Below are 15,333 nucleotides of genomic sequence, written 5' to 3'. Positions count from 1 at the left end.
TTTTCTTCCTGGTTTTTCCCCTTAGTTCACTCGAGTCTCATTTTATTTATTCCTATTTCTTTGTCTGTTTCTGTTCTTAGTTCTTATATTTATGATTAAAGGTGTTTAGTCTGATTAAGGGTTTTTAATGCTTGTTTGAGGCTGTGTAATTCAGTTTGGAGCATTGTATCGTTTTCTCCAGCTTCATAATTGGGTTTTGGCTCTTATTTGCATTTTTTGGCTTTTTTTTTTGCAATAGTTTTGTGTGGATATGGTGTACTTTTTTCTGTTCTTTTTCATTTCATGGATAGGTTTACAAGTGCTCTCTTCTGTCAGTTCTACCCTCTTCTATGTTTTTTTTTTTTTTGCGGTACGCGAGCCTCTCACTGTTGTGCTCTCTCCCGTTGCGGAGCACAGGCTCCGGACGCGCAGGCTCAGCGACCATGGCTCACGGGCCCAGCAGCTCCGTGGCATGTGGGATCTTCCCAGACCGGGGCATGAACCCGTGTCCCCTGCATCGGAAGGCGGACTCTCAACCACTGCGCCACCAGGGAAGCCCCTAACTTATTTTATAGATGATACTGGTGATGGTGGTGAGGTGAGGGGAGGGTTTGGCATGTCTTGTTTCTCTCTTGTTTCATAGGATCCTTAAATTTTCTTTCTTATTTACTTCTTTCATTTACTGCCCCATCTATAATGGGTTACCACCTTTTTTAATGTATTTGATTTTCCTCCAAAAGTAATGCTTTTCTGAGGTGGCCACTTCTGATCCTGTTTACTTTCAGTCTCTTTCCCTGTGAACCACCAAGTTCTAACCTGTGTTCAGTATTTGTCCCTTGGCATTGGGCTTTCTCTTCTGGAGTGTGATTTTGTTTGTGCTTGATCTAAGTCCTTTGTACCCCTCTGTTCTCTTTCATGGGGTCACTTAAGCTTCCCTCTCGTATTGTCTGTAACCACAGGCTTGAAGTGATAGGCAACAGGAACTCTGATAAAGCAAGTCATTTGAAGGTTGTGGTATTTATTTTTTGTCTCCTAGTAATCTTGCAGACATGAGTCATGTGTGACTTTATTTGTTCTCCTTGTTAATTGTATGCTTTGGAGGGGGGAGATTTGGGGAAGATTCAAATTCAGGTCATTGTCATCCTTCTCTATCTAAATTAGGATATTTTAGATAATTTTTTTTTTTTTACAGGAACCCTCACAGGGAAAATGTTGTGAATAAGTTTTAGTTGCTGTGGAACATCAGTATAGATGAAAATACTTTATACATGTCTTAAGTACTTACACAAGTATCATTATAATGATTTTTAAGAAGTTTGTTTAATCATAAAATCTACTGAAGCATTCTGGGTGAAGTATAGATTATTTTTTGCACACGTCACAACCTGTTCTCCATTAGTACAAAGTTTAAAAACTATTATTTAAAAACTTTGAATATGTTTCAAAAATATCAATTTTGAAGGTTCAGTTTTGTTGTGATTAAGGATTTTTTTTGGTTAACTAATCAAAATATTTTTTGATATATATCTATAACATTAAAGGCAATTAAGGTTGAAATAGAGGGAAACATTTATTATTTGAGTCATCTTTATCACTCTTCTTTGCTTTGTGATATGTTTTGAAATTAAGACATACTCATTTTTCATTTATCAGATGCATACTTCTACTGGAGGAGGATTTTGTGACTGTGGAGACACAGAAGCATGGAAAACTGGCCCTTTTTGTATAAGTCATGAACCTGGAAGAGCAGGTACCACAAAAGAGGTAAGAATATTGCTATTTTTTTAATTGCTAACTATTTTAAGGTTGATGAAATTAAATAGACATAAATGTTATGTGTATGGGTTAAGCCGAATTCCATTGATAATCCTGATTTTTATGTTCTAATATTTAAATGTAAGGAGTTTTATTTGACTCTAGAGAATTTAAGTGTTTGATAATTATATTCCATATTTCTCTAAAGAAGGAATGAATTTACAATGAAAAGATGAACTTAGAATACTTTTTTGTTAAGCAATTTGATGAGTAAACAATATATTAACCTAAAAGAGCAAATGGAAGTAGTTATTAATAGATAGGAGAATATAATGAATTAGAAAACAGTAGAATTGACACATAAATTCCATAATTGCTTTTCTTAAAGAAAAAAACGTCAGCAAACTGATTGTCCACTATATGTCCTAATCAAGAAAAAAAACTGCGAGCAAGCCCAGATGTAGACCGTTAAAAAGGAATGGGAAAATAACCATAGAACTACAGATACAGAAGGATTGTAAAAGGCTCCTTATATGACTCTGAACAAATACATTTGAAAATAGATTCTTCTTTTATCAGACAGTATTAAGTGCCATAATTTATTCAAAAACATAGAAAACTTGAATAGGCAGTAACCATTGAAGAAATTTAGAAAATTGTCACAAGAAAGTACTTCCTAAAAAATGCCATGCTCTAATAGTTTTACAGAGGAATCCTTTTCAAAACTTAAGGAATAAATAGTTTTTGTACTCTTTAAACTGTTCCTGATAACTATAGCATTGAATACCCTTAGGGTATATATTTTGATCTCTTAAGTACCATTTCCCACTAAAAGAAATCAGGGCTTTTTGTAAAACTGCCTGATTCCACATGTGAGTTAGGGAATAGATAAGGTAGGCTTGTGAGGATGGGTTTGTGTCAAAACCTAAAACCCAGTTTGAAAAGGCTCCCACTGACCTGAGTTGGACAATTGGGGCATCAGAAAAACAATAATAAATAACCACTATGATTGATTGAATCATACTTAATATATAAAAATCCATGAGTTTCTAATAATGAAACTTACATAAGAACTAAATAGAATAAAACTTGTTTGTTGCCATGCAGTGGTTATTGTATCATTTCCTTACTCTAAAAACTGGTAATTGAAGGGAATGGACTAAACGTTTATTCTACCTTTACAACAGGAATTGTATTTCATTGTAAGCAAGTATCTCCAGTTCATGAGGTAAAGCTCTTCTTTCTACAGGAATGCTAGCTAATAGAGAAGGAATAATAGAATTAGAAAAATCAACATTTTGCAAACCCTAAGGAAATATTTGATTTAGACAAAGATCATTAATGGATGCTAAAACCCTTAAAACTTGAATTGATGAGGAACAATATGGGCATGGTTCTGAATTACCATCTCATAGATTACTTGCTAGTCATAAGGGAAAAAACAAAACTGTACAGTGAGGCGGGCAGGGGAGGGCATCATACTGTTGTCACCTGAAACCAGTCATCAGTATTAGCATCATCATGAATATTGGGTTGATATGGCATAATGAGCCTCCTCGTATGATGTAAAATACAGTACATAGTTTAACATCTGAAAATCAGTTAATGTAATACTATATAAATAGAATAAAAAACAAAGCCACATGATCATTTCTGTAGATGCAGCAAAAGCTTTTGACTAAATCCAACACACTTTCATGACAAGAAGACTTAAACTTATAGGGACTTCCCTGGTGGCACAGTGGTTAAGAATCGCCTGCCAGTGCAGGGGACACGGGTTGGAGCCCTGGTCTGGGAAGATCCCACCTGCTGTGGAGCAGCTAAGCCTGTGTGCCACAACTACCGAGCCTGCGCTCTAGAGCCCGCGAGCCACAACTACTGAGCCCACGTACCATAACTACTGAAGCCTGCATGCCTAGAGCCCGTGCTCTACAACAAGAGAAGCCATCGCAATGAGAAGCCCGCGTACCGCAACGAAGAGTAGCCCCCGCTTGCCTCAACTAGAGAAAGCCCGCACACAGCAACAAAGACCCAACGCAGCCAAAAATAAATGAATAAATAAATAAATAAATTTTTAAAAAGACGTAAACTTATAATAGAAGAGAACTTCCTTAACCTGATAGAGGGCATTTATGAAAAACTCACAACTATAATTATATTGTATACTTTCCCCCTAAGATCAGGAATAAGGCAGATTCTGCTTTTGCCACAGAGCATATCCATTCAATATTGTAGTGGAGGTTCTAGCTGGGGCAGTTAGGCAAGAAAAAGAAATAAAAAGCACCCAGATTGGAAAGGAAGAAGTAAAACTAGCTCTGTTTGCAGATGACATGATTTTGTATATAGAAAATCCTAAGGAATCCACTAAAACATTATTAGAACTAATAAATTCAGCACAGTTGCAGGATATGAGATAATTATACAAAATTACTTGTGTCTATGCATTAGTAATGAACAATACAAAAATGAAATTAAGAAAAAAGAAGTACAAAATTTATTTAATTTGAGAAGATATATGCACCCTTAATGTCCATTGCAGCATTATTTACAATAGCCAAGATATGGAATCAACCTGAGTGCCCATCAATAGCTGAATGGATAAAGCAGATGTGGTGTGTCTGTGTAAATATACACACATACACAAAATGGAATATTACTCAGCCATAAAAAAATGAAATATTGCCATTTGAGACAAAATGGATAGACCTAGAGGGTGTTATGCTAAGTGAAATAAATCAGACAAAGACAAATACTGTATGATTTCACTTATATGTGGAATCTAAAGAACAAAACAAATGAACAAACATAACAAAACAGAAACAGAGTCACAGATACAGAGAACAAGTGTTTGCTAGAGGGGATGGAGTTAGGGGGAGGAAAAAAATAGGTGAGGGAGGTTAAGAGGTACAAACTTCCCGTTACAAAATAGGTTATGGGTATGAAGTGTACAGTGTGGGGAGTATAGTCAGTAATTATATAGTATCTTTGTATGGTGATAGATGGTGACTAGACTTACAGTGACCATTTTGAAATGGTGACCATTTATTATCAAATATATATCAGATCACTATGTTGTATACCAGGAACTAACATAGTATTATAGGTCAACTATACTTCAAAAACAAACAAATAAATTCATAGAAAAAGAGATCAGATTTGTGGTATCAGAGGCAGGTGGTGGGAGGAGGGGGAATTGGATGAAGGTGGTCAAAAAAGTATAAACTTCTAAGATAAATAAGTACTGGGGTATAATGTACACCATGATTAAAATAATTAACACTACTGTGTGTTATATGTGAAAGTTGTTAAGAGAGTAAACTCTGAGTTCCCACCACAAGGAAAAAATATTTTTTCTTTTATTTTGTATCTATATGACTTGATGGATGTTGACTAAACTTATTGTGGTAATCATTTCATGATGTATTTAAGTCATATCATTATCCTGTACACCTTCAACTTATACAGTGCTATGTCAATTATATCTCAAAACTGGAAGAAAAAATATAAAAAGAAATAGATTCTAATGTTGTTTATGTAAAACAATAAATTCAAATGGACTCTTCTGATTGAATTTGGATAAATTTTAATTAAAGAGGAACATTTTGGGACTGAGGCTTTGTCCAGTTATAAAGATTTGCACAGAAATCATGTAACAAATAATTGGGCATGGCATAAACTGTCTTGTTTTAACAAGACAATTTTTGGCAAACCTAAATATTTTCACAAGAATATATTTTTTTACTTGCATTAAAACATTTTTAGTATTTACTTTGTACTTATGGTCATTGACAGACTTTTGTTGAATATCCACTCCTTCAACATGTACAGTTTCTAAGGACAGTGTTGCATTTTTCTAATTGTTTCTCAGTGTCCCAGATTTAGGGAAGCAGATTTACAAAGATTTTACTTAAGTGCTGTTGTGTCACAGTTCTGGATTTAGTGCAGGCATATTTAGATGTGATCAGATCTTAACTTGTGCTAACATGTGCATGTCTTGATACTTCAAATCAACTCAGTTATATATAAAAGTAACGGGAAGAAAAATAAATTGGGACCTGGGGCTTACCTCAGAATTTATCTGACCTAAGGAAGAGAAAAGTAGTCATTTTAAAGTGTTCATTGCATCCTTTTGTATCTAGGGGATGAGCATGCAGGGGCTGAAAGCTTCGTTGCCTGGAAAGAATTTAGCAGTAGTAGATCTTTTATGTATTTAGAGACATCTGTGTGTATTTCTCTGGAAGCCTATGGGAGATTTTTTGTTTGTTTGTTTTTATGGAGGCTTTGTTACGTAGCACGATTAGTTAAATCATTGGCCATTGGCAATTGATTCAACCTCTAGCCCCTCTGGGGTTGGGGATGGGACTGAAAGTTGCAGCCTTCTAATCACAAGGTTGGGTCTCCAGGCAACCAGCCCGCATCCTTAGGTGCTTTCTAAAAGTCACCTCATAAACATAACAAAAGACAGCCCCTACTTCTTCACTTGGGAAATTCCAAGGGTTTTAGGAGCTCTGTGCCAGAAACTGGGATGAAGATATTTCTTATTATAGATCACAGTATTAAAGGCCATGCTCCCCAAATTCAGCTACACATTCAGTACAGTTCCCCAGCTGGAAATTTTTTTTAGGTAATTGACAAGATGGCTCTAAAATTCATATGAAATTGTAAGGGACCCACAATAGCCAAAACAACCCTGGAAAAGAAGAACAAAGTTGGAGGACTCACACATCCCTCTTTTAAAACTTAATACAAAGCAACAGTAATCAAGACAGTGTGGTACTGGCATAATGATAAAAATATAGATTAACAGAATAGACTTGAAATCCCAGAAATAAACCCACATGTCTGTGGTCAGCCATTTTTCAACAAGAGTACCAAGACCATTCACTAGGGTAAGAATAATCTTTTTACCAAATAGGACTGGGACAACTGGATATCCACATGCAAAAGAATGAATCTGGACCCCTAACTCACACCAACCACAAAAATTAACTCAGAATGGATCAAAGACCTAAAAATAAGAGCAAAAACGATAAAACTCTTACAAGAAAACATAGGGATAAATCTTTATTACCTTGGATTTGGCAATAGATTCATAGATGTAACACCAAAAGCATTAGTAATAAAAGAAAAAAAACCTTAAATTGAACTTCATCAAAATTAAACACTATTGGGCTTCCCTGGTGGCGCAGTGGTTGAGAGTCCGCCTGCCGATGCAGGGGACACGGGTTCGTGCCCCGGTCCGGGAAGATCCCACATGCCGTGGAGCGGCTGGGCCCGTGAGCCATGGCCACCGAGCCTGCGCGTCTGGAGCCTGTGCTCCGCAACAGGAGAGGCCACAACAGTGAGAGGCCCGCGTACCGCAAAAAAAAAAAAAAAAAAAATTAAACACTTTTATGTTCCAAAGGACACTACCAAGAAAGTGAGAAGATAGTACACAGAATGAGAGAGAGATATTTGCAAGTCATATTATCCGGTAAAAGGAACTGGTATGTTGAACTTACAAAGAACTCTTAAAACTTAAAAATAAAAAGACAACCCAGTTTTTTTTTTCTTTTTTTTTAGTGGTGGCATTTTATTATTTTATTTTATTTCATTTCATTTCACTGTGTGACTTGCAGGATCTTAGTTCCCCAACCAGGGGTTGAACCTGTGCCCTCTACAGTTAAAGCGCGGAGTCCTAACCACTGGACAGCCGGGGAATTCTTCACATCCCAGTTTTTAAAATGGGCAAAGGATCTGAATATGAATTTTTTCAGAGAATATACAAAATAACCAATAAGCACATGAAAAGATGCTCAACATCATAAGTCATTAGAGAAATGCAAACCAAAACCATAATGAAATACTTCTTAATACCCGCTAATGGCTATAATCAAGAAGCAGGTAATAACAAGTGTTATTCGAACTCTCAGACGCTGCTGGTGGAAATGTAAAATGGTGCACCCACTTTGGAAAGAGGCAGTTCTTCAACCTGTGAAATGTAGAGTTACTACATGCCCCAGCAATTCTACTCCTAGACAGACTCAAAATAATTGAAAACAGGTGTTCAAATAATTATTTATACATGAAAGTTCATAGCATTATTCATAATAGTGTTATTATTATAATAAAACAGTGTTATACAATAATAGAATAGTATTATTATTCTTAATAAAAATCAGAAACAATCCAAATGTTCATCAGCTGATAAATGGATAAGCAAATGTGGTTAGGTTATATCCATTACAGTGGAATATTATTTGGTTATAAAGGGGAATAAAGTGCTGAAACATACTTCAATTTAGAGGAACTCTCTGAAAACATTATGCTAAGTGAAAGAAGCCAGTTACAAAAGACCACATATTACATGATTTCAGTTATATGAAATGTCCAGAATAGAACATCCGTAGGGACAAAAACTAGATTAGTGATTTTTTAGGTCTATGAGGATGTAGACCTTGTGGGTGTGATCATTAAAGGTTTTTTGTATTTTTTTTTTTTTTTTTTTGCGGTATGCGGGCCTCTCACTGTTGTGGTCTCTCCCGTTGCGGAGCACAGGCTCCGGACGCGCCGGCTCAGCGGCCATGGCTCACAGGCCCAGCTGCTCCGCGGCATGTGGGATCTTCCCAGACCGAGGCACGAACCCGTGTCCCCTGCACTGGCAGGCGGACTCTCAACCACTGCGCCACCAGGGAAGCCCTTGTATGTTTTTTTGAGTTGATGTAAATGTTCTAAAACTGACTGTGGTAATAGCTGCACATAAAAACCATTGAATAGTGTATTTTTAGTGAATTATATGGTATGTGAATTTATCTCACGCTGCTAAGAAATTGAAGTACATAGTCTTACTAATGACATATTCTTGCTAAAAATGTTTTACCTGAACTTAATAAAGCCTTGAGATCTAACTTCTAGTTTATAGGAAATACAGGGGAGAGATGAACAAGATAAAGAATACCGCAAGGAAGATAAATATAATATATAGGACATTTCAAGATAAATCTAGAATGTAGGACTTTTTATAGGAAAAATTGGCCTGACCTCAGTCATGAAGAACAAAAGTCAAGGGGTGGGCATGAGAGATTCATTTAGATGTAAATGACTTGAGGCATAACCAAATGTGATAGACATTTGGGGAATAATTAGGAAACTTGAATATGGTCAAGATATCAGATAATATTTAAAAGTTATTGTTAATGTTATTAGATTATAATAAGGATATTAAGATTATATAAGGAAATGTCCATGTTAAATACATATTAAAGGGCTTCCCTGGTGGCGCAGTGGTTGAGAGTCCGCCTGCCGATGCAGGGGACACGGGTTTATGCCCCGGTCCAGGAAGATCCCACATGCCGCGGAGCGGCTGGGCGCATGAGCCATGGCCGCTGAGCCTGCACGTCCGGAGCCTGTGCTCCGCAACAGGAGAGGCCGTAACAGTGAGAGGCCCGCGTACCACAAAAAATCAATCAATCAATCAATCAATAAATATTAAAGTATTTAGGAGTAAAATATCATGATGACTATTTTTTACCTTAAAATAAGCAATAAAAAAGGAAGCATATATGGAAAAAAGAGTTACTAAATTTAGGTAAAAGTTGTTTTTATTATACCGGTTTCTCTGTTTCTCTGTATTTAAAAAAAAGATAAAAAATAAATAAAAATCACTCGATTACTTAAACACTACACAAATAACAAAAACATACAAATTGTTCCTGAACACAGAGGGCAGAAGAGGGAAATTTTCCAAATTTGTTATATAAAGCCAACATTATGTTGACTTCAGATCTGACATAATAATGGAATTTATAAATCAGTTGTATTAATAATTGTTATGCTGAAAGCCTAAATAAAACTAACAGGTAAAATCAAGTTTGACAGAATAATATAATCATGCCTACATTCCTAGAATGAACTGTTTTTGGAATTCATCTGTGAAACTGTTTATGCCTGGCACTTTTTGGGAAAGTAGCTCTTTGATAAGATTTTCAGTTTCTTCCAGAATTATTGGCCTCAAATCAAAAGCTGTTAATCATGCTTGATGATGAAGCACTAGTGTATTCCCATTATAGATAGAGACAGGATAAGGAAATTCACTATTGCTCTTATTATTTACCGCTATTCTGGAAGTCAGTCAAATAGACAAACAGAATGAAGTAAAATACATAAATATTGGAGAGGAGGCAAAATAGTCATGATTTATACCTTGACAACCCAAGAAAATTAACTGAAAAAGAATTAGAAACTATAGTAGAGTTTAGTTAGGTTGTTAGTTATGGAACTTACATACTAAAAATCATAGTTTAATGTATTCAACAAAATTTTTTTTTCAGGCAAGTCACTTTATTTATTTATTTACATATACATGTATCTATTCTTTTTCAAATTCTTTTTGCACTTAGGTTGTTATAGAAAAAATATTTCTTGAATGCCCTTAAAAGCAATAGCTTTTAGAAAATGTAGTGAAAGAAAAGATCCCATTTACTATACCATCAAAAAAAAATAAAATACCTAGGGAAAAAACCAAGAAGAAATCTGCCAGGTCTGTTTTAAGAAAACTTTAAAACTGTACTCCTGTAGGAGTATGGGCATGTAAGAAAAAAAAAAATCAGAAGACACATTTCATTCTTGGATTGGAAGGTTCAGTATTACAAACGATAAAAGTTTTTCCAAAATTAGTCCATAAATTCATTATATTCCCAATCAGAATAACAGCCAAATTCTCTTTTGGAACTTGACAAAAGTAATCAGAAGTTCTTCTGGAAAAATTTATGAGAATTGCCAGGAAAAACTGAAGAGTTATGAGTGTGAATAGATCCAACAGATTTTAAATGTATTAAAGAGCCATAGTAATCCAGACACTGTGACAGTTGGGACTAAAATTCAGATCTTTAGAATCTGGGCTCTAGCACATTTTTTTTTTTTTAACCTTGAATTTGGAAATAATTTCAAATTTGTAAAAAGTTGCAAAAATAGAGTACAAAGAATATTCATATACTCTTTACCCATTCACCTATCGTTAACATATACCTTATCTTTCAGCACTCTATTTTTATTTATTTATTTTTAAAAATATTTATTTATTTATTTTGGCTGCTCTGGGTCTTGGTTGTGGCATTTGGGATCTTTAGGTGCGGCATGCAGACTCTTAGTTGTGGCATGCGTTCAGGATCTAGTTCCCCAACCAGGAATCGAACCCGGGCCCCCTGCATTGGGAGTGCAGAGTCTTACCCACTGGACCACGAGGAAGTCCCTCAGCCCTCTATTTTTAGATTGCCTCTTCTCTCTTACTCATTTATTTGTCCTGATTCCAAATGATTATTCCTTCATTTGACAAATAAAAAATTTGCTTGATTAAATATCACCAGATGTCCCTTTCTATTCATTCTCTTGTTTCTGGTTTCTTTCTTTCTTTTTTTTTTTAATAAATTTATTTGTTTATTTTTGGCTGCATTGGGTCCTCATTGCTGCACACAGGCTTTCTCTTGTTGGGGCGAGGAGGGGCTACTCTTCATTGTGGTGTGTGGGCTTCTCATTGGGGTGGCTTGTCTCTGTTGCAGAGCAAAGGCTAGAGGTGCGCAGGCTTCAGTAGTTGTGGCTCACAGGCTCTAGAGTGCAGGCTCAGTAGTTGTGGCGCACAGGCTTAGTTGCTCCATGGCATGTGGGATCTTCCTGGACCAGGGCTCGAACCTGTGTCCCCTGCATTGGCAGGCGAATTCTTAACCACTGTACCACCAGGGAGGTCCCTCTTGTTTCTGTTTTAAGAACCCTTTTCATTCTGATTATTTCCATTTCCTCCTCTGATATTTTTTTAAAGGGTATTGGAATATTTTAGCATATAGTCAGAGGGCTTTGTGGCTTGATTTTTATATCCTCTTCATTCCATAACTAATCATTCTAGAAAATTGTTTTTGTACTGTTTTAAGTAGCTGAAGAATCCTTGGGAGTTAAATTGCTCATTGAGTTCACAAAACTAGCCTCCCTCTTCCTATATCATGGGATTCCAGTCTGTTGGTGGTTTTCCTGAGTCATATGGCCTCAGTACACTGAATTTAGTCCTGAACCAACCTGATCTTCTTGGATTTCTTTGGCTTTCTAATTAGATTCCAAAGGTAGTTGGTCATTCAGTCTTATTCTGAAGGTAAATCTGGATATTCTGCAATGACTCTAGATCTGATTCATGATCTAGATGTGAGAGAAGGACACTTATGGCTAGCATATAACTAATCAATTGCCACCCAACAGTCCTTTGTACTTCGCATTTGTTTCATCTCTGCTTTGGTGAATGTGAAATCCATACTCTGCCAGGCGTGTGGCATTGTGCCAACCATAATAGGGATTTACCAAATGTAATTAGACCTGGCTGATACTAATCAGCCCATCATCCAGCATTTGGCAGTATCTCTTAAAGTGTATTTAAGAGAAGTTTCTTTCTAGTCCTGCAGTACATTTCTGGGTTAATTTTTAAGGTTTTTTAAAATCTATTTTGATTATCACCCTTTTGTTCCCTCTAATGGACCTTCTTATTTTCTAAGCTATAAATGATTTATTTTAAAGTTTCTTCTGTACTTGGACTTCCCTGCTGGCACAGTGGTTAAGAATCTGCCTGCCAGTGCAGGGGACATGGGTTCTATCCCTGGTCCGGGGAGATCCCACATGTCCTGGAACAACTAAGCCTGTGCACCACAACTACTGAGCCTGCGTTCTGGAGCCCGTGAGCCACAACTACCGAGCCCACGCTCCACAATTCCTGAAGCCCGTGTGCTTTAGGTCCCGTGCTCCACAACAAGAGAAGCCACCACAATGAGAAGCCCGCGTGCTGCAATGAAGAGTAGCCCCTGCTCGCCACAACTAGAGAAATCCCGCGTGCAGCAACGAAGACCCAACACAACCAAAAAATAAATTAAAAAAAAAAAAGTTTCTTCTGTACTTACCAGACCTCTTCTGAAGAACTTAGCCTCTGATTGATACAGTATGGAAGTAATGAGTAGATTCTCTTAACTCTTTAATTCAGACTACTTTTCTGAGGAATTGAAAGGAAATATTGAGCTAAAAAAGGTAAGAAATAGGAACATAGTGGATTAATATTGCTCTTAGTACCTTTGGCACTCTATTTTCTCTCTCTCTAGCAAAAGCTTCTGAGCAAAATCTCCAGAGGAAAGGTGACATATTGAGGAGATGGTAGAAATTAAAATAATAAAGCATTGGGGAGTGAGAAAGAATAGGTGCAAAAGAATAAATGTGTAGGTTAATGTTTTCGTCACCACAGAATAAAATACAGTTCATTAGTATGGTCTATAGCAGGTAGGTTAAAATTGAATATTAAAAGCATTGTACTGAATTTCTAGTGGATTGTGTGTGTGTGTGTGTGTGTGTGTGTGTGTGTGTGTGTGTGTGTGTCTTAAAGAGCTACTATGTTTCTTTTCCTGCTTACTGCTTTGTTTAAACATCTTATTGGGCTGTAACTTGCATAATGTATTAAAGAATTCACCCATTTAAAGTATAACTTCAGTGCTTTTTTAACATGTACTTCATTCTTTTTTTTATGACCAAATAATATTCCATTGTATGGATTACATACCATTTTATTTATCCGTTCTTCAGTTTCTGGAAATTTAGGTCGTTTCCACTTTCTGGCTATTATGAGTAATGCTGCTACAAATATTTGTGTACAAGTTTTTGTGCAGATATATGTTTTCATACTTCTTGGATAGATATCTAGGAGTAGAATTGCTGGGTCATATGGTAACTATACTTAACATTTTGAGCATCTCTCAGACTGTTTTCCAAATTGAACCATTTTACATTTCCACCAGCAGTGCATAGGGTTCAAATATCTCCACATCCTGGTCAATACTTATTGTTATCTCCCTTTTTGATTATAGACACCTTAGCAAGTATGAAGAGGTATCTCATTGTGGTTTTGATTTGCATTTCCATAATGGTTTATGACATAGAGCATTTAAATGTGTTTTTTTTTAGCTAATTGGTTTGAACAAGCCTTTTATTAAGGAAGTTGTATTTTGTAATGAAATTAACATTTTTTTCCCCCCATGGGAGTCAAAAGCCCAGATTTTAGTCTTGCTTTTTATATCTGTTTAGAGGTTCTTTGACCTTGGATGGGACCTTTATCTTTTAAATGCCTTTAATTTTCTGCCTTAACAGAGTGGCTATAAGGATCAGTTGAAATAAATTAGTGAGAAAAGTTTTTGTCAGCTGGAGGGGATAACCACTCCCTATAACTCATTGTTCTCTGATGATATAATTATTCAGGCAGGGAAGAACATTCATAATGAAGAGCATCATAAAGGAGACCTCTGTGGTTTTACCTTCTTGCCTTTCTGTCATCTGTAGCACCAACTTGGCCACAAGGAGTTAAGCTAAACCGATGTGAATAGCAGCGTCTTGAGCTGAAGTTAAATTCATTCCTGGAGGATGGTGTAAATGAACTCATTGAAATTATTGCTATAAATTAATAACATTATCTTTCTCATCCACTTACTTGTATACAACATTGGTAGTATGTTTTTCTATACTTTCTTGCAGAACTTACGCTGTCCGTTGAATGAAGAGGTAATTGACCAAGCCAGGAAAATATTCCCTTCAGTGATAAAATACATTGTAGAAATGACTGTATGGGAAGAGGAAAAAGAACTACCTCCTCAACTCCAGATAAGGTGGGGGATTTTTTAAAAGGGAGAAGTTTTCATGATGGTTATTTATATTGCAAAACGGGTGTTTGAAAAATGTCTTTGTTGTTATTTACTGCTTTAACTTAACTATCGTTATGAAGATTTTATAGAGAATTGCCTCATTGAAATACTTCCAAAATGCCCATTTATATGAGATGGTCTCTTAAGACACTATACAGAAGTTAAGCCAAAGGAAGAGCCTAATCAGGAGCTTCAGATTTTTAAGAAAACACATTTTGGGGGTCTTGTTCTAAATGATTTACAAGGTCCTAGCAGCCATTCATCCCAGTAGGGAGTAAATTGCCCAGTGTGATACTGGCCTGGACCAACTTCCAGGTTCTCTGAGAGGTTTGTGAACAAAGGTGGGGACTTCGGAATACTGTGTCTCCCTTTAGTCCAAGTCTTTAGCTATTTTCTTGATCAGAAGTTTTGATGGGGGCCACGTTCACAAAAAAATAGACAAGATGAAAAGGCAGAGGGCTATGTACCAGATGAAGGAACAAGATAAAACCCCAGAAAAACAACTAAATGAAGTGGAGATAGGCAACCTTCCAGAAAAAGAATTCAGAATAATGATAGTGAAGGTGATCCAAGACCTTGGAAAAAGAATGGAGGCAAAGATCGAGAAGATGCAAGAAATGTTTAACGAAGACCTAGAAGAATTAAAGAACAAATAAAAAGAGATGAACAATACAATAACTGAAATGAAAACTACACTAGAAGGAATCAATAACAGAATAACTGAGACAGAAGAACGGATAAGTGACCTGGAAGACAGAATGGTGGAATTCACTGCTGTGGAACAGAATAAAGAAAAAAGAATGAAAAGAAATGAAGACAACCTAAGAGACCTCTGGGACAACATTAAACGCAACAACATTTGCATTATAGGGGTTCCAGAAGGAGAAGAGAGAGAGAAAGGACCCGAGAA

The 15,333-nt window shown here is 36.3% G+C and overlaps 1 protein-coding gene across 1 annotated transcript in view; it reads left to right on the top strand.

Annotated features, from left to right (window-relative positions):
* Positions 1-15,333, top strand: part of UBR1 (ubiquitin protein ligase E3 component n-recognin 1) — a 165,654-nt gene that overhangs the window by 51,733 nt on the left and 98,588 nt on the right. Inside the window, exons 4-5 of the mRNA XM_060148630.1 lie at positions 1,633-1,743; positions 14,257-14,387. Of these exons, the coding sequence (XP_060004613.1) occupies positions 1,633-1,743; positions 14,257-14,387 (242 nt within the window). The remainder of the gene's footprint in view (positions 1-1,632; positions 1,744-14,256; positions 14,388-15,333) is intronic.

Source organism: Lagenorhynchus albirostris, chromosome 1 (assembly GCF_949774975.1).
Source record: "Lagenorhynchus albirostris chromosome 1, mLagAlb1.1, whole genome shotgun sequence".
Taxonomy (NCBI): Eukaryota; Metazoa; Chordata; class Mammalia; order Artiodactyla; family Delphinidae; genus Lagenorhynchus; species Lagenorhynchus albirostris.
This window is presented reverse-complemented; position numbering and strand designations above follow the sequence as displayed.